Genomic DNA, 26,104 nt, shown 5'->3' on the forward strand with positions numbered 1-26,104 from the left:
TCAATGTGGAGGAATAGCAAGCTGTAGTCTGAGTCCTCCCCAAATGATCCTCCTTTTCACTGTAGCTCTAAGGGCCTAATCTGTGTCATTTATTTTACATTGCATTACCATTATTTAATAATCATACATTAAAAAACATTGTTAAACCCACTAACTCAGTGACTACAACATGGCAGAGGTTGTGAAAACACCTGCATAAATTATCACAAATTACCAATTCCAGTGTAGATCATATTACACTGTTTGTGTAGAACATAAGCAATGTGATTATAAAGCAGTGTGGGGAAATCAGCCGTAAAAAGCAGCAGCCAGCAGATTATATGACAGCGCGATTCAGCCTCCTGCAGAGTATCTTTATGCATCTACTTAGTATCAAGTAGAGCAATGTCAGCAAGGTTTTTTTTTTATTATTTACCAAGATAAAGAGCACATTGGACATCACTGGCAAATTTTGCCCTCCTTAATAACTCATCTATGTTTAAAAAAATGCCCTGTCATACTTGGAGTGCAAGGTACGTAAACTTTTTATGATATTAAAAAAAAAAGACAGACAATATTGTGGTAACTGCAAAGGAAATGTGGGCCAAAGCCAATCGTCATGAAACCTAGATCAACACACTGTTTTGCCACCAGGTAAAATGACACATTCAGAAGAAATATGGCTGTCAGTGGACCTTGTTGTTACGCCAGAGAGCAAACACTGATATTATGGATGAAAGTGTTCTGACTGACAACCTTTCAGTTTCCATGTAGACCCAAATCCAGAGAATCTAATCGTGACTGATTTCCACTGTTGTTTGTCTTTTTTCACTGACGTTTCATTGCATTTGAAGGCCTACCATATCATTACTGAGTGAGAAGTTACATGTGAGGCCTGATATATTTTTGGTGTGATGACGCCAACAGACGCACGCTTGTTTTGTAATCACACAGATATGTCACTCAATAACATTTTAGATTGCCAATGATTTAACACACAGTATGCTAAAACGCTAAGCTTCACCAGTCAATGTGTTCACCTTGTATTTTGTATTTTGCTGTTTTTTCTGTTGTTTTATAGCATCTTGCTGACATGAAATAAACCAGAAATGTTCCCAAAAGACTTCCAATTCACTTCCACCCCCTCCACAAACACTCTAAACACCTCCACAGGTCCTACACTTACAGTGCACTCACATTTATAGCCTCACTCAGCAAAGGACAAACAGCATCAATCTGACTGAATGAAAAGGTAAAAAATAATAATAACAGTAAAAAGTGATGAGTGGCTATAAAATGAGTATACATGAAAAGCCTGAGACACCTTAGTGGAATGAAATTTGGTTTTATGCAGCATAAATCCACACAACAGGATGAGTTTCCTGTGGACCCAGCGCTAATGCAACAAGCATTAAATGAAGTTAGGAAATGACAGAAGCTTTATAGCAATATGTCCTTGGATTTCTGGTTTCTGTGAGTCATCTATGACCTTGTGTCCTTACACACCACAGTGAGACAGACTGGATAATTGAGGGGGAAAAAGTCACCGAAATGCGTGTGATTTAAAAAAAAATTTTATACCTCGGCCAGAAAGACAGCTACGTTTGCAAGCTCTGCCAAAAACAAAATTATGGTTAATCACCAGCCAGATTTTAAAATGAACTGCCATCATTATCCGATTATATTACATAAGCTCTAGTTTTGGAAAGCTCAAAATGTTCATCAAATACTGGCAATAAAAACAGTCCCCTGATGTAGGAAAATGCTGCGAAAACAGTTCTTTGCAAAGGGATATATTCATCCAGTCCATATCTGAAATACAAGAAAACATTTGTTTAGAGGCAACGTGGAAAATTAAATTGAATTGTGACAAAAATGATCAAATATTATACTGAAAAAACTGAAAAATACAGCACCAGTCACTGTCTGATTGAAACATCAACACAAGTGGTTAAACATCACCTTTGAGACCAACTACGATAAAACTGAAACAGAAGAAGTAAAATAGAAGATTTATTTCTAGTGCACTTTTGACAGATAAAAAAGTGCTTGAAAATAAAACCAGAAATAAAAACAAAATAATAATATAGAACAACAAAATTATAGAAACGTCAATGGAGTCACAGGGATTTTTTTTCCTACTCCCATGAAATTATGAGCCTGCCAATGAGGAAAAATGTTTAGCTCCACAAACATGAAACATTCATTCACAATTAAGAAAAAAGACGCTGGCACAGATCCAACACACACAAAGCATGTATGCAAAGGCTTTTTGCTGTCACACACGTTTGTTTTAACAGCAACTTGGCCATGAAGGCAATCGCATGGAACGAAAAGCACAGAAAGGTTCCTCCAGCAGCTGGGAGACAGCTGACCTACTTGACTGTAGACGGAAGTATTGACAGGAAACACAAACAGGCTGGGGTCAATAATTTTATGCTGACACTGCTATTTCCCCCCAAAAAATATAGACTTGGAAAAATAACCTTTAAAGCAATCCCAGCCCTCATTTTGAGGCCCAATATAAATAATAAATCAGTTTCCTCTTAACCCATGAATAACAGAAGCAAAATTAAAAGTTAAGTTGAATAAAATAAGTTGATGCAGGAATAGAAACAACCTATATCAATAATATTATACAAGAACAGAGGACTCATGCCATCAAGCCCAGTTTTTTTTAAAGAAGTCTTTCTTCTCTTTGCTCACAAGGCTTTTACACCGTTTCTTTGTACCATTTTCTGACCAAAACACTTCTTTCTTAGCTTGATTTTCTTACTCAAGTGTCTTTTTCGTTTCCGTTGATCTCACATCAATCAGAGAAGATACGTTTTGAAAGCAGGCAATGTTTATTGAGGACCACAATGAGTACAATTCTGACATAAAAGCTGCTTTTGTTGATAATCCTCTTCTAACCGTGACGTTTTGTGGAAAAGCCAGCTGCTCATGACGCTTATGTCATCTGCTGACCCTAATGTGCTCCATTCGCTGTGGATTTATTGGAAGAACATGAAAAATCATAATGAGAAATCTGATATAAAGTATGCACTGAACAGAGACGGTGAGGCAGCCACTTTTTCAGAATGCTTTACTGATGATTTGAGCATGATGCATGAAAACAAAAACCATTGCAAATTATGCTCTTGAGCAGCAACGCTCGCCCAAGCTCCCTTCTAGTCTGCACACTGGCTTCAGGGCAATAGATTTACATAACCTGTTCACATCTAAATCTGTGAACAGAATGTCATTACACATGCTTTCTTTAGTGAAATGTGATCCCAACATCTGAGATGCCAACAGAGATGTCCAAAGCTCTTCCTGTTAAAAGAGAGTTCTTCCTTTCCACTGTCACCAAGTGCTCACTCATGTGAGATCATCTTATTGTGGGTGTTTTCGCTCTAATTTTGAAGAGTCTTTACCTTTCAATATAAAGTGAGGCGACTGAATTGGTGCTATGTGAACAAAAGTTAAATGAATTGTTGGGCTTCGTAGCAGTGAGTTTAATCAAATTAACAGCTGTCTGTGTAGGTTCTTTGTCATCCAGGTCATGACAGTCTGGGCAAGAACTGCAGAAACCTCTTAGATGCAACAGTAACATCTTCAAAAATGTAAAGAAGTCCAGCTGCCTTCTTTTTGAGCTCAAGAAAATTAAACGCTTCCAGCTGTACAAATCATTTCATCAGCTTCTTGAGGTTTTTTCCTCAACTGATATGATCAGTGCAGAGAGCAACTACAACAAAGACCACAAAGAGGAGCGTTCTTCATGTTTAGTTAAACCTCCCCCCAAAAGTGCCAGAATGTCAAACCACGAGTGTGGGCATGTTTCCAGACTTTGGCAGGAAGTTATCTATGATTTCATGTGACTAAGCAGCATGCATTTTAATGAAAAAATATATAAAAACAACCAAAGCCAATGAAACTTTTAATGGCACTGTTAAATGAAAGAAGATGTCCAAGTCATCAAGTTATTGTTTTTTTGCATGGGTTTTAATAGAGGTGGATCTAAACATTTCACTGGCAGAAACAAACATTTGCATTTGGATTGAACTGACATTTGAATATGTATAAGCTAGTCACAAAAAAACAAGCACTCAGCATTACATACATCTTTCATTACACATAATTAGCATCTACTGCGTAGTTCCCTGAAAAATATACCAGAAATTAAAAAGCATTTTATCCCAGCATCTACATATCGTCTGTGTATCCTAAAGGGGACCTATTACTGCTTTGCTAGCTACAGGTGCTGTTACTCTGATGGGTGTTCATGTTAAAAGCATCAAGTTTCCAATGAGGTTAGCATCGGTGCAAGTAAGAAAAAGCGAGAATGCACTAAACACTCCATTTCAGGTACTTTTTTCCCAACTCTTTGCTCTGTATGATGTCAGAGAGTGCAAATATTGCAGGCACACAGGAAATTGGCATGTTTCCCTCAGAGAACGTATGAAATTAGGTGCCGCACCAAGGTTAGGTATTTTTAACTGTGAATCATATTCAGACATACTCTAGTAGAGTTGGTGAATAAAACTGTAAACGAGTATACAAAGGTCCCCTTTAAATGAGTGAAGCAGGACAGTGACACTGAGAAAGTGGTGATTTTATACATTTTATAAATGCTAAAAAATATAATAAAAATATAGTTTCTAAAAATTAATACAAGTTAAGTTTTCAAGTAATTAATGACAAGCTGAAATAAAAACTTTATTTTTGGATTATTAAAACATTTTCTACAACTTAAATCTTGCGCGACATGCTTCTGAAAACAAGCTCTAAAACAGGGGTGTCCAACGCCAGTCCTCAAAAGGTACTGTCCTGCAGCTTTTAGATGCATCCTTGTTCTGACACACCTGAATCAAATGAATGGCTTGTTATCAGGCCTTTGCCAAACTTGATAGTGTGCTGAAGAGGTAATCCAGTCATTTGATTCAGCTGTCTTTGAGTAGGGTTGCATGTAAAAGCTGCAGGACAGTAGCTCTGAAGGACTGGAGTTGGACACCCCGGCTCTAAAAATATGAACAGAATGGTGACATACCACTTATAAAACATAGTGATTACTGTTGCCGCTCCTATAGATTTCCACTTTTCCTTATTCTGCATTCTGTCATATCCATGCTGTTGCAATTGTGGATATTTATATTAAACATGGGCAAAGTTTCAAATAATGAGGCCAATGTGTGCACAAATAGCCCCTACAGAATTCTCCATACACCTGATGCAAACTCCTGTTTGTGAGGGATAGCCAATCAGAACAAAGTTAGCTTTGGGAGGGAAGGGGGGGGTATGGCTTGTCTATGACCAACGTTGAACTTGCGAGGTGGCAGAAGGGTCCAATGTAAACGAAATAATGATTATTATGAACTGAATCATGCAAAGCTACCCTACCACAATTTTGAATAACATATGGACTTGTCAGTGATATATTAATATTGAATAATGGTTCATTATTAACCAACACTGAACCAATGTTACTCAGTCTTCAGTGCCTACAACAATCTACACTAGCAATGTTTGGCAAGATGCACGTGTGCAGCTACTTTTCTCATTTGTGTATCAGTGAAATATTGAACAATTACATATTGTAAAAAAAGAGCACCCATGTAGGCTTTTAAGCTTTTTAAAAACCAGAGTGGATTTCACAGTACTTTTGCATTTACATAACAGTGACATGGCACATACCTACACAATACATGCAAAATAATGACAACCTAATAGAACAGTAATTTTGACTCCAAGTCACTGTCCTGTGTTTCTGTGTTCGCCAGTGCCCACGACTCAGGGTGTATTTTTGAGCTTTTTTGGGTGCAGCGGAGTGCCCTGTTGTGAATCACATCACACTGACTCACGAGTGCAACACGGTGCAGTTAAATATTGATAAGCCTTTTGCGATGAAGGCCACAGATAGACCACGCAGTGGCTCAGAAATCCATTTTGTCTGAATCTGAGAAACATCCAGAATGCAAACTGAGTCCATAACCGCCGAGGTCACTCAACACAATCTGTCCTTTCCACTTACCATGTATCGTTTTATGAACTCCTTTTGTTGTTCTCATTCAGTGAGATTGTTCAAAATCTGGTCGCCAACACAAATTCATACAAAGTGTCAGAGTGCCCCCTTGTGGTCGAGCAAGTGAACATCCTCTTCCAACAGACTGGATCAACAGTCTTCTTGTACAGCACTTCCATTCAACCTGAAACGTAAACTGCTCATCCCGCTTAAGCCTCCACACCCTACTTAGTGGAGAACAAGGATGCCAAGGCAACAGCAGCGAACCCCAGAACTTCCACTAACCCTGATGCCAGGCTGCTGTGGGGCTGAGCCGTGCAGGAGCTCCTCACTGCCTTTTGCTGTCCAGGATGGCCCTCCAATCATCTGACCATGACAGGAGTCTTCTCTGGGGGAGGCTGAGGGGCAGGTGCTTGTTGTGGCAGGCAGTGAACAGGATGTGCTCCCACGCTGGATTTGGCTCCACACCTGTCCAAGTCACAGAAATATAAACATTATTTAAGTAGCAGCTCCCTGTATTTAAGTGTGTGAAGGATATAAATTGTCCTGACAGACCATAGGAACACTGCAGCAGCTGCCTCATGAGGCAATCAAAGCACTGAAAATGGATGCAAATAATTATAACACCCACACCAAGTTTCACAAACATTATTATGCAAAAGTCCTCTTTGAAGATTTTGCTTTGTTCTTCATTTGTTCTTGTTCTTTCAGTGATTTAAAAATAATAGTTATCATCCCTGATCTGCTCAGATCAGTGAACTACTGTACTTTCCTACTGAATTAACTGCGGCAGCAATAATTTACACGACTCAAGCCGACTAACTTTGAGATCTACTCATAAGTTAAATACTCAGCATTTCAAGATGGTTTTTTTTATTCAGGCAAATGTGCACTCACAGCCAGCATCAGACATTAGTGTGTATCTGCACATTATTATGTAAAAAAATCTTTGCACTCTGGAACTCCGTTTGAAAAAATGACTAATGTACAAATGTGTTCTTTTGATAAAAAAAAAAAAGTAATGAAAAACTGACCGTCACACCAAAGCATGTGCACATTTGGAAAGCTGCAGCTGCTTTAGCATGATGGTTACAATTTGAATAAAAATGTAATCAGGTGTGAAAACATTTCATTCTAGCAATCTAATGCAATATTACTGCTGCTACCTTTAGCATGACAGGGGGCAAAGCATAAACTGTGTATAGACAATGAACAATGGCAACATAATGTTCATTCATCACTTTGTTTTGGAGTCTACATTTTATAGCACCAGTGTTGCCATGTTTTTGGCTTAGATTTAGACTCAGCTAACACTGGTTTCTTTACCAAGCTGCATCCTCCGACACCTGCTAATTTAAACACTACATCACAGACTAATAAAATGCTTGAATTTTACTAGATCTGGAATACAAACTTCTTGGATGGGCTGTTGCACACAACCATCATTATCTGTCACCTTTATGAAATATCCTCCAAAAGGCTACAGACAACTGCCTATGTTGGCCAACCAACTTGGCTTAGCCCCGGATTTTAAGTCCCAACAAAATCTAGATGGGTAAGTACAAATTTTTTCATGGTAAACTGATGAGAGAGCAGTGCGTGAGGTAAGCTGCAGGCACTGCTTTCACGGCTCGGAGATCAGTTATGATCTGCGCTTTGTGTGGAAACCCAGCTAGCATTATCAATGACCTTCAGTGGTATAGTCTCGGCTCACCTGTAAAAGTCAGCGCATGAAAACACCTGGGAAAGGATTTTAGGACTAGGAAAACAAGGAAGGACTGTCTTTTGAGGACATCAATGTTCACATTTTGGACGAAGAAAGGGTTTAAGAGAGGAATAAAGGAGGCCATCTAGACCCGCTGTAAACAGCTGTCATTGAACAGAGGCGGTGGCTTATGGCACCAGCCATCAGCCACATATGCTCCCGAGTTCTTTTCCCATGTGTTTCAACCACTCACACCTTGCCTTAGGTGACCTCAATCGCTCACATGACGGTGGGGTGGGGTAACGTCTAACAGAGGTTTCCTCTGTCATCTGTTGGCTCATATAATATCTCACATAACTAAGAGTGGGTTAACAATCCTCAAGACCACCTTTACTGGAAGAGTTCGCTACCAATTATTCTAGAACTGAAGAAGCTGCTTGGATGAGACGTGAAATGTCTTCAAAACCTAAAGAAGTCTAGTTGGCTTCTTTTCAGCTCTCAAGACTACCATTCTTTGTGTTCCCATATTCAAGTCCAGGAAGATTATCCTGGATCCAAATCCACCATCACTCATGCTTGCGTGGATTCTCTACAGGTACTTCAGCTTCAGACTAATTGGGGATTCTTAGTTGCCCATAGGTATGAATGTGAGTACAAATGGTTGTCTCTCTATGTTAGCCCTGAATCGGACTGGCGACCTGTCCAGTGCGTACTGTGTTTCTTTTCCTATGGCAGCAGGGAAAGACTTCCCTGAGACCTTGAACTGGACAAGTGGAGGAAGATGGATGGATGGATCAAATAACACTCCTTAACCTTGTTGTTTAGCATCTTGTTGTATCCTATTGTGCTGCTGATCTTCTCATAGGTCATTTAGGTGCTTTTTCAGTGGGCATTAGTGCGTTTTCCCCTCATTATTTGTTAGCTTCTATCTTTATTTTTATGAACGACAACATGGCCTTGACTACCCAGAATGCACTGCGATTGCAGCGCTCTACTGAAATTTGCAAAATGAAATGAAGCAAGCTAAAAATAAGTAGTTTGAATGCTTTTTGTTTTTGTTTAGCTAAACTTATTGTTCAAAAATGTTGTTTTTATTTCATGAAAGCCATAGAGGCTAAACCGGAGCAGATCGCTTCACAGACCAAAAATAACCTAAAAAGATTGTTAGAGCATTAATATTAAAATAAAAGAATCGTGATAAACACAAAAGTGCACCCACACAAAGTTCCACGGAGGCCTCACCTAGAATGTCGGGTTTGTCGTCTATCAGGAGGTCGCCGGTGATTAACGTCTTGTCTCGGGTTAGAATGACTTGTTCCAGGAAGTCACGGCCCAGATGCTTCTCCACCCAGGCATACTAGACAAAAACACACACACACACAGCAGATGAGATCTCATCAGCAAAGAGTGGAACACATTAATCATTTCCACAGAGAAATGGATATTTGTTATTGATTTGCAGTAGGCCTACCTTCTCATGTGGGCAGTGTTTGTAATGTTTTATAGGGCTGGTGCAAATAAAGACATCTGTGCTGCAGAAACAAAGGGAAACAAACAGACCAGAGTGGAAAAGTTACAAACACACAGTATTATGTTTACCTTCCAGCTGCTTAGGCCTGAACTTTTATGACAGGAATTCATGTGGGGAAGGTTCCCAGTAAACATGAAATCATGTGTATGGTGCATTACCCTGATGGGAGAACGTGCACATTCAGGCACTGGTGGCTAAAGAAAGCCATTCATTTTTAGCAGCAGAAGAAATGTAAGCGAAGTTCATAACTTTTGGTATTTTTAGATGTTATTCACGTGCATTCTCCTCTGAGAATAATCCCAGAAAAAAAAAAAAAAGTAGTCACAGTCTGTGTCACGCTGATTCAGATCACACTTATTAAAATATCATCAAAAACTACACGCGACCGTCCCCGAGTAAGACTTGGGGTGATGTGTTTTAAATCATTTATTAGAAAAAGGGGAAAAAAAATACTGAAAATATCACAGCATGGGGCCATCTGAGTCGTGAGGCTGAGTGAACGGGAGAACAGCGTGGTGCTGGCGCGCACAAAGACAGGCTGTGTGGTGACACAACATGGAGGCCAGGTGTCTGTAATTGTCCCTATGGCCTGCTGCTGTCACTGACTGCAGAGCACAAATAGATCATACAGAGAAGACAGACAAACAGACCATCACATTCACTACTGATGCCAGGCCTAGGAGGCTGTACGGCAGCCTCGACGCTTGATGCCTTCAGGCACAGCCCTGAGTGGCAAGTTGTCTCTGTTTTGGCAGCGTTGAGGATCCAAAACACAATCACTGTTTTAATGTGTGTAAAAAATATATAAAATGTGCTCCAAACATAAATATCAAATTTACGTGTATGTTATAGAATCTAGTCTTGCTGGCTTTTGTGAGTGACTGGAATGAGCAACAGGGGCTTTCTGACTTGATTCATTTGGTCAGGTTCAGACAAAACAGAAAAAACCTCCATCAAAAGGAGGCGTTCACAATCTGTCTCAAAAATCACAGACAGAATAAAAGATGGATGTACAGTATTGTGCAAAAGTCTTGAGCCAATCCTAATTTGTATTTGGTTCCGTGGAAGCTAAAAAAAGTGCAGTAAAGTCAGTTCAATCTTAGAAAAATGTCAAAGATTGCTCAGCTTAACAAGCATAAAACATTATTTTTTGTCACCAAAAGGTGATTGACAAAGAGCTATTAGCCAAAAACTTGCCTTATTTCAGCATGGTGTGGAGTGTGTTCTTAAGAATTTGAGGAAATTGAACAGGTGAATGAAAAAAGAAGAACAGGAGATGAACAGTATCTGAAAATCATATCTTTAAGAACTAGGGAAAAAAAGAATCAAGCAAAGAGCTGAAAACAGATCAGAGAGACGTATCTTGAGTTGATCTACTGTTCGATAAAGCCTTGTCAGAAATTGTGTCAGTGGAAGGATGACTGTCAAGAACCTGTGCTTAAGAAAGGGAAACAGAGAGAAAAGGCTGACGTATCCCAAACTACATAAGAAGTAGACTGAAAATCAGTGGCGACAGGTCTGATGGAGTGATGAATCCAAATTTCTTTTTTTTTTGTTCAGATCGTCAGTCTCTACAGCTGCCTATAAAACATGGTGGAGGCTCTGTCATGGTTTGGGGCTCTATTTTAACCAGTAAAGTTGGGGATGTTGTCAAAATTGGTGGAATTATGAACACAAAAAGCACACAACACTGGCTGTATTGAAGAACAAAGGCGGTCATACCAAATATTGACTTTCAAGCTCATTATATACTGTATACTGTTATATACTGTGATTCTTCCCTCAGCTCTCTTTAAGCGTTCCCTGTCTAACCCAACCCGTGGCATCCTTTTCTGTCACACCAACCCTCTACATGTCCTCCTTCACTACATTGATAAATCTTCTGTGTGTGTTCCCCTTTTCCTTCTGCCCAGTAGCTCAATTTTCACCGTTCTTTTGTTGCGGCACCCATTTCCCATTTTCATAGGAGAGTGTGAAGAAATGGTGGCGCATGGCTTTTACATAACACTGTCGCTTCTGGGCCTAAAAAGGACGCCAATGCCAAGTGTCTTAAACATGCTTTCTTTTTAATGACCATCAGGGGGGGATAGGTGCAGGTGTAAAGAAAACCTGGTCTTATAAAAGTCTATGGGAAAACAGCCCTCTGACCTGTCCCAGGTAAACACTTTGCTGATGTGTTTAGGAGCACAGTCACTCATTTCAGGCTTCCTGCCTCCCAGCTTTTCTTGTAAACTGGGCTGAGCAGGCCATTGTTGCTTTGCAGGGCTTTTGTATGAAAACAGAGCCTTAAAATGCAGCCAGCTAAATGTAGAGACTGTGGAGGAAGTCAGATAAAGTGAACTAAACAGGGTGAAACTGTGTGGAAAATGATAAACAAACCACAGAGCCTGGCATTATTTTGCAAAGTTAAATACATATTAACTCAGAACACCATTTCCCCCACCTCCCTTCTGATCAAAGTGCTACATGCAAATATCTAATCATGCACATTCTTCTCCCATTATGGTGATTTAAGCCACTTGTGATACAACAAGAACTCCTCTCAGTCTCTTTTGTGTATGTGAGATAAATGCACTGCAACTTCCAAGACCTACTCATTCATCTCGGCCATCTCCTTGACCGCCTCCACTCCTCCTGGTAGCGGGTCCAAGTCTATGAAGAAACCTTTGGACTCCCAGATGCTGATAGCTTTTTCCTGGAGTTTAAAAAAAGGAAACAAAACACATGCATACAGCTTATCTGCAACCGTGTAAATTAATCAGGTGCATGTACAGTATGTGTATCCACGTGAGTGTTCATGAGCCCTGAAGAAGTAAAGTCCAAAAGGCCAACTTCTGTGGACATGATTACAAGGTAGCACTTTGCTTCTTGCTTGGAGTAGGTGAATTAAGACACTGAAGGAAACACATAATCAAATGGAGTAGTGAGTGAACTGCTCAACACTTCACATTAAAGTGAACCACAAGGAAATCGAGGTTGAGTCATTCATCCACACAAACCAATTCAAGAATGCGCATCCATGGCTGTGTCTACACATGAAGCGGGGGTGACACCAGCCCCCAATCCTAATTAATGCTACTGAGCTAGAGCGCTGTTAATCTCACAATCCCCAGAGCCATGGGATGAGAGCAAGGATAATGCCTGATTTAGACTTCTGCGGGAAATCTACACTGTAACTGTAAACTCCTATGCCATAACCTTCCATGCCATATAGTCTGACCCGACATGTAGTTACATTTCTCGGGTTACGTGGAAGGTTGTGGAGTACGATTAAACTATTTATTGTTTCTTTTTAACCAGAAACATTTAAAGGTATTTGCAGTTCCAGTTATACTATGATGTAGATTTGCCGCAGAAGTCTAAATCATGCACGAGACCAGTAGTAGACTGCAATGTAGTACATGTGATTATTCTGCTTCCACTGTAAAAATTCCAGCATTTAATGTCCATTCATATTATGCTACTTTCTTCTAATTTTCACTGTATTCTGGATGAAAATATTGCAATGCAATAGTCCAATACTTACTAAGAAGATTAGAAGGTACTGAAAAAGTGGGGCCATCTTTTGTTTTTTGTTTTTCAGAATTCTGACAAAAAAATCCATTTTTCCCAGTGGCCATAATCCTCTTCCATAAATACTCCTGTACCACCCTATTGAAAAGGTCCCAGTCCAGAGCAGTCAGAAACTTGACTGTTAACCATATGTAAATAAGACAGACAATCTTTTGAATTAAAACTTGTAAAAAATAAAAATAAAAAACCCAAATCGAGAAAGCCTAAGTTGAATTTCAGCCACTATATTTAGTGCTGCTGTCACTCACACAAAGGTCACTCCTCAGCTGCCCGTACTGCGTTGACACCCAAAACCCTCTCCTGTCCTCCAGGGTGATGTAGGGCTCCGTCGGGTACCTGGCCCGATACTTCTTCAGGAAACCCCCCTCGAAGTCCGCCAGGACTCCGTCCATGTCCACCAGGACCCGCAGTCTCTTCCCGGAACGAGAGATGAACGACATGTTTGCGCAAATCCTCTTAATGGGATCTCGGAGCAAAGTTTTCCCTCTTCCTAGTAGGCGTGTTGCACTAAGCAGCAACATTTTTCACGCCCTCGGTCTCTGCCCTCTCCAAACAGTCAGCAGAAACAGCTTGTAAAGTCGGCATGGGACTTACACAAACAAAAATAATTCCAGACACTGGAGCTAAACCCCTTTCAGTACTCGTTTTAGACACTGTTATTCGCCCCTTGTGAATTTTTGTCCAACTTTTCACATTCTGAGCGGCAGTTGAGCTAACAGACGCTGGCTAGCTGACAGGCTAGCACCACAGCAGCCGCAGCGGGCAGTTCAACTGTGACCTGCCTGTGGCGGTCACAGTTGCCGGGAGCTCTTTGTATCGTTTGTCAGTGTGTATTAGCCGGCCGGCATCCAAGGCATGCCTTTCTAAAATTCCACAGCATATGAGATAAACAACATATGCTGTTAGAGCTGTCTGAGGTGAAACGAGAAGTAAACAACTGGAGCTGCTGCACCAAAGGGAGAAGCGCTCAGCTGTAAGAACAAACTGTACTACGAGCCCGTGCGCAACAAAGATCTCACATGACCAAGATGGTTCACTCCTCAGCTATTTTCAGGAGCCATGTACAGTGAAAAATATAAAATTTTACAACAATACGAAGGTTTTACCACAACAATAATCATACACGCAACGTGTGTGATTATTTATTGGCTAAAGAACTGTCGTTAGTTAGGTTCATTGCAATTTATGCACAGTCATCTCTTTATGCCCAAATGTGACAGCTTATTCTGAATGATGGATAGGTAAAGGGGCAAAACATTTAGCATCAGACAGGGGAGCTTCCAGAGATCCATCACTTGTGCATGAAATACGTTTGTGTGTGTGTGTGTGTGTGTGTGTGTGTGTGTGTGTGTGTGTGTGTGTGTGTGTGTGTGTGTGAGAGAGAGAGAGAGAGAGAGAAGATGCTGGAGGCAGACCATCTAAGTCTAAGTCTAAGACCAAAACTTAACTTTAATTTAAATTTATTCAATTTTAAACAAAAACTTGATTCAAATCATATATACATTCAATCATATTTATCAATGTATCAATGTCATCATATTTTCGTTTCCCCAAAGGAGCAGCACTATAGTAGTCCTGTAAAAGTAGTTAGACAAGAGGTCTCACCATAAAACATCTACGTTAACCCCGGTATGTACGTCACTTCCTTTATTTCCGAGTCCTCAAAGAGAGAAGTTGAAGTCCATTTTTAAATAAACACACACTCGCGCAATATATAGATATATATAGATATATATCTATATATAGATAGATAGATATATAAAAGCAAGTGTGTTTCAATACTACCAGCAAATCTGGTAGCTGGCCCTTTAAGAATTCAACGGTCGGTTCTCTAAACCTCCTTGCGGTCTGTTCTGTTCTTACGATCTCGCGATAGCCTCACCTCAGTGGCGGCTGTGTGGCCCCCTGTCTTAGTCCGGACGGAGTTGTTTCTGACGTTTGAATGAAATACAGTGCAAATTACCTCCACGTTGGACCCAGGAAATAATGGCTTCAGCCTTGGAGCAGTTTGTGAACAATGTGCGGCAGCTTTCCGCTCAAGGTAGGGTTGATAAACTCATTAGAGTCTGAAGTATTAGCTAGTTAGCTAGCATATGCTATCCAATGCCTTGCCGATAGCTAGGCAGTCAAACTGGTCAGAGGCTTCTTTTTGCTTTATCATGTAAACACATCGCTAAAACGACCTTATGTCGCTGTAGTTCCTATGTAAACTACCACGAGAAGATGCGGTATTACACAAGGACCCGAAGGATAACTGCATAACGTGCATGTCATCAAACTAGATGTGAAAATTATACTTTTTGTTTTTGATCTAGAAAATAATTTCTGGGGACTGCCTACCGGTAGTCCCGCCCTAGCCTCATATAATTGGCTAGCGGACTGAATTGGCAAATATTATTGGCTCGAAGTCATCTGTCAATCCTGCTCTCATTACCTCTGTTGCAAGGCCTTGACAGGACACTTGGCCAGCCGATTTCAATTGAAATGCCCATCCGCAGCGCGGCGGTTATACACAGTTTTATGAGTCCGTGTGTCCTCTAGGTTTATAAAGAATAGCCTCTTTGGATTCGTAAACAAGAAAATTCCTATTTTATCCATAATTTGACCAATTAAACAACAAAGAAAATGTATCACTGTGCATTATTTCTCCTATCAACATACAACAACTTTACTGATAATAGTTGTAGTGGGGTTGTGGTCATACTGATTGTGTCTAGTCTTTGTAGCGTTTCCAGCTAAGTTTTTGTCCATGTGCCCTCCTTGTGTGCTTTGCAATGTAATAACAACCTTGTGAAATAGAGACCTGATGACATTAAATCTCAGCATAACAACCTGATTTTATTCTACATCTGGTGGGCTGGTGTCAAAAATATAATCTGCACCTAGACCTGCAAAACAAGTTACCTTAAGCCTTTAGAAAGACACCCTAGTTTGGACTTCCCATAGATTTAAAAGGTCGGTACAAAAAGTTAAGTGTGGTTAAATTTCTCAATGTTGACCTCAATTTCCCTTCATCCCTCCAGGCCAGATGACTCAGCTATGTGAGTTGATCAACAAAAGTGGGGAGCTGCTGGCCAAAAATCTGTCCCACCTGGACACGGTGCTGGGGGCCCTGGACATCCAGGAGCACTCCCTAGGTGTGCTGGCTGTGCTGTAAGTTTCCACTATAACTTTCTTCTGTCTCAGTTACCACATGACAAGAAATTTTTCTCATAAAGTTTTTTCCCCTCTAACTGGTCTATTATTATTATCAGTATTATTAATATTAATTTTTTTTATTAGTTTACATTTTGGTGTTTCACTGCACTCTGCTTTCGTTCTGCTGTTCTTGGCCAAGATATTCTCCTAATGTTGTGTCTATTGAAGGTCACGTTGTACTTTTTGTGTTGGTTGAGGAAGAGGCGGTAGTTCTTTAGAGGAAGTCTCTTGGAAACATGACAGAGCCAGCTCAGGATTTAGAGGAAAATGAGAGGAAAAGTTGACAGATAATAAGTTCCTGCATATAATGTTCTATTGAAAGGGAATAATCTCTCTCACTTCTTCAAATTGTTTCCTTTCTTTAAAATTTCCACACATTCTCTGCACTATAGCAAATCCTGCACAGACGTGACACTGCTAAAGGTTTTCTGTTGCCTTTACAACTGATAATAAATAACACAGAAATGAAAGCTATTATTTCCTGTTTACAAAATCAATCTCGCTTCTGCTTACCCAACATTGCGTCTGATCGATACATTTCCCTCCTTACTCAAAACTCAGCCCTTTAGCTCTAAATGATTTTTAAAAATCGGCAAACTAATGCTAAGTTTTGGCTAACCCCCCTTCCTTCCTTCCTTCTGCTTTTGCTCAAGATTTGTGAAGTTCTCCATGCCAAACATCCCTGACTTTGAGACGCTCTTCTCCCAAGTCCAGCTCTTCATCAGTACATGCAATGGGGAGCACATTAGATATGCAACAGACACTTGTAAGTCTCATTGTTCAGTGAACTTGTTTTGTGTCAAGTTTTTTTTTTTTTTTCAATTTGTTTTTGTGATTGTTAAGACAGAAGCATTTCGTGTATGCGTTTCTAGCTGAGCTGTCATGAATCGCTACTTGTGTTCATATATTTTACACAAGGTTATATAAATTTTGTTGGTATCAGTCACAGCTTTGTATCAGTGGTTTGAAATCTGTTATGTGGATTTGTGGGATCTGGCAGAATCTACCTGGTTAATCATAACTCCTCTGTTTTCCTGCCACAGTTGCTGGTCTCTGCCACCAGTTGACAAACGCACTTGTAGAGCGGAAACAGGTAAGAATGTCTCTTTCTATCATTCTGAGCCTAATCCAACTAAGGCTACGTTCACACTGCAGGTCTTAATGCTCTATTCCGATTTTTTGATCAAATCCGTTTTTTTTGTTTTTTTTTGTCTGCTTGTTCACACTACAAATAAAATGTGACAGCCAACGCGCTCTAGTGTGAACCCTCAAAGCGGCCCGCATGCGCAAAAGAAGACCTCACACACAACGCGCTCTGTTTAGACCCAGACCACACAGTATTGTTTGACTGATGGCCTTAATATAAAGACTTTATTCGGACTTTACGTTTCCCAATTTTTTTTTTAAGTTATAAACTTATTTACATATGGCCTAATAATGATCCTTATTGCTGTTTTAGAAAGGAGCGGTGCTTCAAAGGATAGCTGCAGATTTCTGTCAGAATCTGCAGATTATACAGTACAAATAAAATATTCACGTTTCTCCAACGTTGTCTTCCCAACAGTTTCACTAACATCTACACTGGATGGCCAGGAAGCGTCCACGATGTCTTCTTGGGCGCTTCTCCGGCGCTGATAATAGGCGTCTGTCTTGTGTCAGTGATGTAAAAGACGGATTTAATGTGACATGACCGTTCAAACAGCAGTCGCTTTCTAAAACATCAGATATATATCGGATTCAGTACCACATACGAAAGTGACTCAGGTCAGGTTTGAAAATATCGGATTTGTGCTGTTCACACTGTCATACCATGATCGGAAATGGGTCGCATAGGGTAAAAAAAAAAGGTTGGATTTGATGCGCTTTTGCCTGCAGTGTGAACGTAGCCTAAATAGTGATGTCGTTTAGGCTTGACAAAAGTAGGGCTATGTTGTAAAAGTGAATGCTTAACAAAAAAAAAAGAACACAATTGCATTTTTAAATTTTATTTTTTGTAAGAGAACTGTTAAGATTTGTTCATGATACATCTCCCTAGAAGAAAATGCCTTCTGCATTCTCTGTCCCTCTGTAGATTATGCAGTATGTAATCCTGTTGCACTTGTGCCAAGCAGTTTGTTTTCATTCAGCCCGTGCAGTCTTTAATATCAGCGGAAAGAACAAAAAGCAGGCAGGCTTTCTGTATTTCCTGGTGCTTCTGTAATTCTTGGTTTTACACTTCATGAGTCTGACTAGTTTTTGGCTTCAGAACTTTTGTCTTCTGCCAGAGGCCACATGTTTTTAAACAGTGTGTATTTATCTGCAGGCTGCTGATTTAGTGACATCCACACAATTGTATCTCTTGAAGCTAAAGGGGTTAGGGCCTTTCCTGTCAGCAGTTCATTTGATATCACTCACCCTACGCGCCACCATTGCCATACCCTCGTCAGCATTTCCTACTGAATTAGATTGTGTTTGTGGGATCGGGTGCTTTCTTAAGGAGTTGGTATAAGAGTAATCCTTTCTAGTTGTTTATCATTGCTCGGATGGGCGTGAAGTGAATGCAATAACAGTAGTCCTTGTTGTGGTTCTTAGCTTCAATGAACAAGCAACCTGTTGCTGGTGCTAGCTATAACCTACAAGAATTACCACCAGCAGCTACAGTTCATGAGGGTGGATGAGAGACTCTGGAGAGTAATATTAAGGACTGCCACAACAGTAAGCCAGGTTGCAGCCACTGAACACTCAAAATAATGGCGAGGAGACTGCCAGCAGACAAATGTATACTTGGGTGTTGATATATCTGGATGGCCAAATCAAGTCTGTGCGTGGGGAAACACTGCAAGTGTATTTATCCGCGCTCTCACAAGCAGCAGGAGAGTCACATGACCCTGCTGTCTAATACAGCACCCAACCCCCCAACCCCTAAACTTCCTTCCACCTGAATGATCATGTTAGTGTTTATCTCCTAAATGCTGTGTGGCCTACATAGTGTGTGTGTTGCATTTACCTTGCAGCTAAAACCAATTTCCCCCCTTTGGTCAGAATGAAATGAGTCAGTCACAATCATTTTTCATCACAGGGCTCACATGAGTCATTTCATCACTAAGACAGCACTGAGTTTCAGCACCACAGTGGAGCATGTTTTCCTTTCCCTTCTTGATCTAAATATTTTAGCGTGTTCTTCAGGCCCTGACTGTTTCCAGCACATTTGGGTGTCTCAGGACGACTTTCAGCTTAGTAACTCACAATTTCTCCTCTTCTGACAGCCATTGAGGGGTGTCGTGGTCCTAAAACAGGCAATAGACAAAATGCAGATGAACACAAACCAACTTACCTCAGTTCACGCAGACCTGTGTCAGGTAAGTTCTTAGCATCATCCCAGTTGTAATCCCAGCACATCTCCTTTTCCATATGCAGTCTAAGCCACTTGTTCACCTCTTATATGTTCTTCTGCAGCTGTGTTTGTTAGCAAAGTGCTTCAAGCCAGCCCTGCCCTTTTTGGAGGTGGACATGATGGACATCTGCAAGGAGAACGGAGCCTACGACGCAAAGCACTTTTTATGTTACTACTACTATGGTGGCATGATCTACACGGGCCTCAAAAATTTTGAAAGAGCACTGTATTTTTATGAACAGGTACTGTCTTTACAGTCTTTTTGTTGCCTCCTGAATTTAAACGTTCTTTGCGGCATCACTGCACATGCTTTTGTTTTTAATTTTCTGTGACAGGCAATAACCACTCCAGCCATGGCAGTGAGCCACATCATGTTGGAAGCCTATAAAAAATACATCCTGGTGTCACTTATTCTCCACGGCAAAGTGCAGCAGTTGCCCAAATACACTTCACAAATAGTAGGGAGGTTCATCAAGGTAAGGATGCATGACGTGTGGGTGATATTTTTTTCTTTTTAGAGGTGTAGCCAAGAAGTGTCATTTTCTAAAATCACCAAAAAGTAGTAATAATAATAGTGTATTGATGCTCAGTAATGTATAGATTAACATTTAGGTTCATGCATGAAGAATCAGTGATACAGATCGACAGACTGGCTGTTAAAATGTTGTTTTTTTGCCTGCTAGGCTGAGTCTCAGTGGGAGGGTGAGCCATTCATTCTGTTAGCTAGAATGTGGAAAAGTTATTAAGCTGAATTTGATGAAACGTTATAGAAAAGTGGAGCTCGGGCAAAGGAAGAACTCACCAACATTTGTCTTTAAAGTTAAGATAAGAGCATCAGCATTGGTGTAGGCATCAGGGGTAGGATGTGAATGCACTTCAATTATTGGTTTACACTAATTGGAAAGTAAACACCTCTGAGCACCTAAAAGACTCAAAGATGAATCGTTACTTGGACAGAGTCAAAAGCACTGATTTCAATCAGATTTGATAAAAATACCATCACACACGAGGTGAACACAAAGGCTCACCTGTCATTTTGCCTTTTATGTATCAGACAGCTGCTCACACAGAAAGTTTTTTTTTTTTTTTTTTTTTTTTCCCCTTCTTCTCCCACACTGTGCAGCGCTGCTTTGTAGCCTCACGGCTCACTCACTTAACTGAACGCAGCAGAACAGAGAGTCTGTAAAAGCAAGCAGATCAAGATGTCAGTGTCACGCAGTAGCAATTTTCTTTATTTTCTTTATTTTTTTTGTAAATCAAAAATTCACTGTGGGCTTTGAAAAGCAGCAAAATCTGCTCACAAAGTTTCTAAGTTTCAACAACAACTAATATTTGGAACAGTTGAATATTTATGTGCAGCTGTAGTGTGAGCCCATCAGGAAAAGCCACTTATTTATTTTGCTGCTACTGAGCTATCCGTCCATAATTGCGTTTGCTTTTTTCCTTTTTTTTCTTTTTTGTGCCTCAGCCCTTGAGCAACGCATACCACGAGTTGGCTCAGGTTTACACCACCAACAACCCGGCCGAGCTGCGCAGCCTGGTCAACAAACACAGCGAGACCTTCACACGAGACAACAACACAGGCCTGGTCAAACAGTGCCTCTCCTCTCTCTACAAGAAGAATATCCAGAGGCTAACAAAGGTGAGCTGTGTGTGTGTGTTTTCTATGTGATGTGTGATATTAACACACTCCCGATGCCTTCAAGAGATAAGCTTCACTGGGTAGCTTGTGCGACTTTACTTTAGGAAATATTCTGTTGTAAGAAGAGAGACGTCAAGAACGTAGAAATGTCTCTGTCGTCTCAAATCATCTGTGGCGCAGTTCATTAGAGGTCACGATAATCAAAATGAAAGGAAACACAGCCAAAACATGGGTGTGCCAAGACAGCTGCTGACATCTGATAACTGGCTGTTGGCCCATCTTTGCTAAAACGACTAACAACAATGACTCTTGAGCTTTCAGTTTCCACCTGTTGGGTCATCTTGTTCACATTACCAAGAAGACTGAAGTTAGAGGGGCTGTGTGACCCATAAAACTTGAGTTTCACACTCCATACAGCCTATAGGTTAAATCCAGGCCCAGTGCTGTCTGGATATCACTTTAGGTTATCTTTTAGGTTCATGTTGCACATGCCAGCTCAAACAGACAGGCACAAATCCAAAGCACCAGCTAGCCAGACAATCCAGAGTACTGAGAGCTTCTTTACTGAGGTTAAAGAGACGTTCGTTCAGTTGTCAAGGGATTTATTTGAAACAAACTGGAGTTTAGATGGCGGGTTTTTGCCCATTCACTAGATCTGATATCGGTTTTTCCTCTGTGCGAACCCCACAGACCTTCCTGACACTGTCTTTGCAAGACATGGCGAGTCGAGTGCAGCTTTCAGGCCCGCAGGAAGCAGAGAAATACGTCTTACACATGGTGAGTTCTCCAGAGAGACCAAAGCACAAAAAATACAATCCAGTTGATGCTGATAGAAATCACGATATCCAACTTTACGTGTTTGTGAAATGGTTTGATATTTTTTTTAGCTATAGATGTATTACACAAGTCTTTTATCTGTTGTGTTGGACTGTTTTGGACTTGAAGGCCTTAACGACCATATAACAATAGTCTTTACACTGGATTTTCTGCATTCCCTCTTGTTTTCTTCTTTGCAGATTGAAGATGGTGAGATCTATGCTAGCATTAACCAAAAAGATGGTATGGTCTGCTTCCATGACAACCCTGAAAAATACAACAACCCAGCAATGCTCCACAAAATTGACCAAGAGGTGTGGAGGCTCAGATCTGTGTTCACTGTTCTTGTGCTTTGCATGGATTGTTTGCAGTTGCAATACACAAATCCTGCATGAATTTTTGAAAATGAGCACGTGTCTTTTTTTTCCTCTCTTTTCAGATGTTGAAATGTATACAGCTGGATGAGAAACTAAAGTCTATGGATCAGGAAATCACAGTAAACCCACAATTTGTGCAGAAGGTGAGGGGGGGCTCCAGCAGCACTGGAGTTGCTTTTTCTTATTTTGGCTTATGTGTGTATTTTTGGTAGAATGAGCCAGACTAAAGATGTTCTCCTGTCGGCGTGTATGTTGTCCAAAAAGTTCAAATTTTAAACTTTTTATTGAAGCAGAGGATAAGATGCTTAGAGGTTTAGAAACAGTGTGATCACTGTTTGTTGCACATGTGGCATGCCTGAGCAGATTGTGTTGCCAAGTCACATGGTGTCTTCAGTCACTGTTTCATGAAATCCATTGCTGGGCGTTTGATAAACACTGACTCTGTAATTCTCCCTTTTCAGTGTAACTGACATGCCGCTTGTTATGCAATATGCGATCATAAGGTTTCGCATTTCCATCCATAAAAACCAAAAACTATACCTGATTCAAATTATAGATCTCTCCCTTCAAGAACATTTCCAACTGTGCAAGTCAGAAAACAGTCCTAGCCTGGTTCTTCTTTTTCCCTTTTTAAAGATTGCCCCCTGGACGTCCTGTTTTGACCGCTTGCCCTTGTGTGTCTACATTTACACTATGGTGCTAAAACTTGCACAAATTTGCACATTGGCTTCCGTTTCAAACTAACCCAACCTTCCTTATGGAGGGTGGCGAGCCTTTGGCTGTAGACAAAAACCAAGGCGCTGTTTTGGATGAAGAATCTGATCCAAGCTTATCAGGTCGGGAATGTGACCACAAGAATGCTTTCACTTTTAGTTTTTTGGGCCGTTTGTGGGGTCGTTCACCCTAAACTCAGGTGTAGGAGGCTTTCCCAGCTATAACAGCGTGAGAATTATTTTTCTTAACCAAATATTTATTAGTCCTTTATTTATCCAGGTAAAAAATCTCATTGAAATTAAAAATCTAATTTTCAAGAGAGACTTGGCATCATGGCAACAAAAGTCAAAATATACATACCACATAAGTATATAACATTTAGCAGCAGCGTACAAAGAACAATGATGTGCACGATTTCCATAGCCAGTAATAAAACGTAAAGCACAATGGTACACAGTATCCAACCTCTTTAGGTAGTGGGCAGGTGCATTCATAAAAAGCAGGTCACCATAATCCAATAAAGGTAAAAAAGTTGCATGAATCAAGTGTTTTCTCACTTGGAGGGAGAAACAGGATTGATTTCTAAAAAAGTAACCTAGTTTTAGTTTTAACTTTGACACAAGCCTTTGAATGTGAGTTTTAAATGACAAATTCTGATCTATAATGATCCCTAGATACTTGTAAGATGTGACCATTTCAATTTCAGTTCCTTGAATTGTTTTAATCTTAGGAGACGTAGCTAACAACTCTTTGCCATTTGAGAATAACATGAACTTGGATTTCTCTGGATTTAACACCAACTTAAGTTGAGTTAAATGGGACTGAACTACATCAAAGGCAGACTGCAGAAATTGCAGGGTTTGTGCTACTGAAGGGGGTGAACAATAAATAATTGTATCATCTGCATAAAGATGAAATGCTGCATTTGACAAATTATCACAAAGGTTGTTTATGTAAAGAGAAAATAGCAATGGCCCTAATATGGAGCCCTGCGGAACTCCTTTGGATACTGGGAGAAAAGAGGAAGAAGACCCAGCAGCATGGACACACTGTTTTCTTGCTGACAAGTAATTTGAAAACCAACTTACAGCATTTACAGATAGACTAAACAATATTGGTCTATTTAATAAAATATAGCATGGTCAACTGTATCAAAAGCCTTTGACAAGTCAAGAAAAGGAGCAGCACAGTATTTTTTGCAGTCCATTGAATCAACAATGTCATTAACCACTTTAATAGCAGCAGTCAGGCTCACTTTCTATCAAATTGTGAACCATTGTGCTAATAAAACACAAATTAATTTGTCAAATCTGGCTAAAGTTAATAGCAACCTGCCTTCCTTGCAGGCCTGCGTGGTTTTATACCAGTTTAATCTTACATATGACATACAAACGCTTATTTTCTACAGAAGCTAAATGGTTTGCACAGCTGTCTTCTTGCTTATAGTTCACCTCGTTTGTTTACACCTTTCCATCATTGAGAGGCGCTGCCTGGGCTAGTCGTACATTGTGACTCATTTTGTAATTTTGGCTGTAAATTTACTAAATAATTCTCAGCTTTCAAGAACTATTTGAATTTTCTCTCTGGTCCACAATGGTTGAGAACCAACAATAATGTGAAGTGCACATGGTAACATCTGCCTGTTCAGACAGTAGTACCTGGTGAATACTTTTATGCTGCCACAATACACCAGATATTGCTGTAAAGCTCGTCTTCCCTTCCTTCCAAAACAGTATTCAATTTTGTCTCAAGAACAAACGGTGATGGAGCTATTGACATTTAAAGTTAAGTGGCTTGGATTTTCAGTGCCAACAAACAAGGACAGCAACTTTTAAACGACCAGTCAAGTAGCTGCACACTTCCTTATTGTATATATCAGACCTTCCCAAAGTGTGGGGCCCGCCCCCTAGGGGAGGCGCGTTATGAAAAGGGGGAGAAAAAACCAAAACGCTTGGACACGGCTAGCACAGGGCCGCCACAGAAACACAAAGCAGGGAATGAAGCATAGTTGAATATGTTTCCAAACCAACTTCATTCTAAGCCGAACATTTTTCTGGTAAAACAAAGGGGGCCCAGCAAAAAATGTTTGGGAACCACTGGTATATATCAACACAAACTGGGGAAAAAGTCTAAGGAGTTAGTTCCCAGAATGGCAATACGCCCTACCATCAAGTAATATTGGGCATTGAGACCTGAACAAAACAATCACTCATTGTTGGTGGAAGTGCAGCAGAAACTGGTTTGCAGCAGTGGCTCCGCCTGATGTGTTCAGATAACAGTTTTGATGTTTTGTGTTGTTTTTTGTTTCCCCTTCAGAGTATGGGATCGCAGGAGGATGATGTCGGTAGCAAAACGTCTAGTTATTCCTGAGGGGCCTTGGATGGGGAGAGAACGCTGCAGCCACCCAACACGTTCTTCCCAGGATGAGTTGGATTTTTTTAAAAGAGGAAAAACAAACATTCTATCTCACATAAGGACATTGGTCAAGGAAAATCTAATTGTGTGGAATGATGATAAATTTGGTTATTCTTACTTCACAGTGTCTTAAGGATAACGTGAGATCCTTACAGAAAAAGGAGGAAAAAAAGAAAAAAAATTACAATTTTGTCAGTGTTTTATTTATCAATGTTCAGGTTGAAGCGCCACTGCTACATTAACAGAAATCACAATAATAAAAACTGGACTTATTTGTTCCAAACGTATGTGAAAAATCTCACTGTTTGTTTTGGTTCTGCTGCATGATGGCCGTGACTTTGAGGGCATTACGTACAAGGTCAAACATCTAAAATTGATGAAGAATGAATCTGATAAAATTCTGCATTTGTAAAGACTGCAAGCGATCGTTTCCCTCTCACTCCTGCCGGTTAGAATGTAGATATCATCAATAGTGAATCTGTACACATGGACATGCCCTTGACCAAAACTCGGCACAATGGAGGAGTCGTTCACAATCTGGTGCACTGTTTTGTTTTTCTTTTGTTTTGTTTTTCTTTTGTTTAGGGTTTTTGTTGTTGTTTTGGTTTTTTTTAGGTCGGATCCACTAGAGGTCGCTAGAGCACTGTACAGAAAACCGATTTGACAGCTTGTTATTACAAGAGGTGAAGTCAACAGATGAAACCAAACTGTCATGTAATTTTGGGAGCTTGAGCTTGGCGATTGTGGATCTGTTAATAATAAATTGTTTAAGAATATAGT

General features: G+C 40.3%; 2 protein-coding genes across 2 annotated transcripts; one reads left to right on the forward strand and one right to left on the reverse strand.

The window, feature by feature from the left end:
- Nucleotides 1-3,941: 3,941 nt before the first annotated feature.
- Nucleotides 3,942-13,791, reverse strand: nt5m (5',3'-nucleotidase, mitochondrial). Its single transcript, XM_085283796.1, has 5 exons — nt 13,038-13,791; nt 11,811-11,911; nt 9,157-9,217; nt 8,928-9,042; nt 3,942-6,448 (listed from the first exon to the last, which is right to left on the reverse strand). Exons 1-5 carry the CDS (start codon nt 13,308-13,310, stop codon nt 6,309-6,311), a joined length of 690 nt encoding a protein of 229 aa, XP_085139922.1. The 5' UTR covers nt 13,311-13,791; the 3' UTR covers nt 3,942-6,308.
- A 741-nt stretch (nt 13,792-14,532) lies between these two features.
- cops3 (COP9 signalosome subunit 3) lies at nt 14,533-26,102 on the forward strand. Its single transcript, XM_085283795.1, has 12 exons — nt 14,533-14,830; nt 15,813-15,942; nt 16,641-16,753; nt 17,031-17,080; nt 19,233-19,325; nt 19,423-19,602; nt 19,696-19,836; nt 20,829-21,002; nt 21,693-21,779; nt 22,019-22,132; nt 22,258-22,338; nt 25,226-26,102. Exons 1-12 carry the CDS (start codon nt 14,776-14,778, stop codon nt 25,277-25,279), a joined length of 1,272 nt encoding a protein of 423 aa, XP_085139921.1. The 5' UTR covers nt 14,533-14,775; the 3' UTR covers nt 25,280-26,102.
- The last annotated feature ends 2 nt before the right edge of the window (nt 26,103-26,104 follow it).

This window comes from Mchenga conophoros, linkage group LG8 (assembly GCF_057382185.1).
Source record: "Mchenga conophoros isolate Kocher_MC1m ecotype Shallow Benthic linkage group LG8, M_conophoros_male_GT1.1, whole genome shotgun sequence".
NCBI classification, from domain to species: Eukaryota; Metazoa; Chordata; class Actinopteri; order Cichliformes; family Cichlidae; genus Mchenga; species Mchenga conophoros.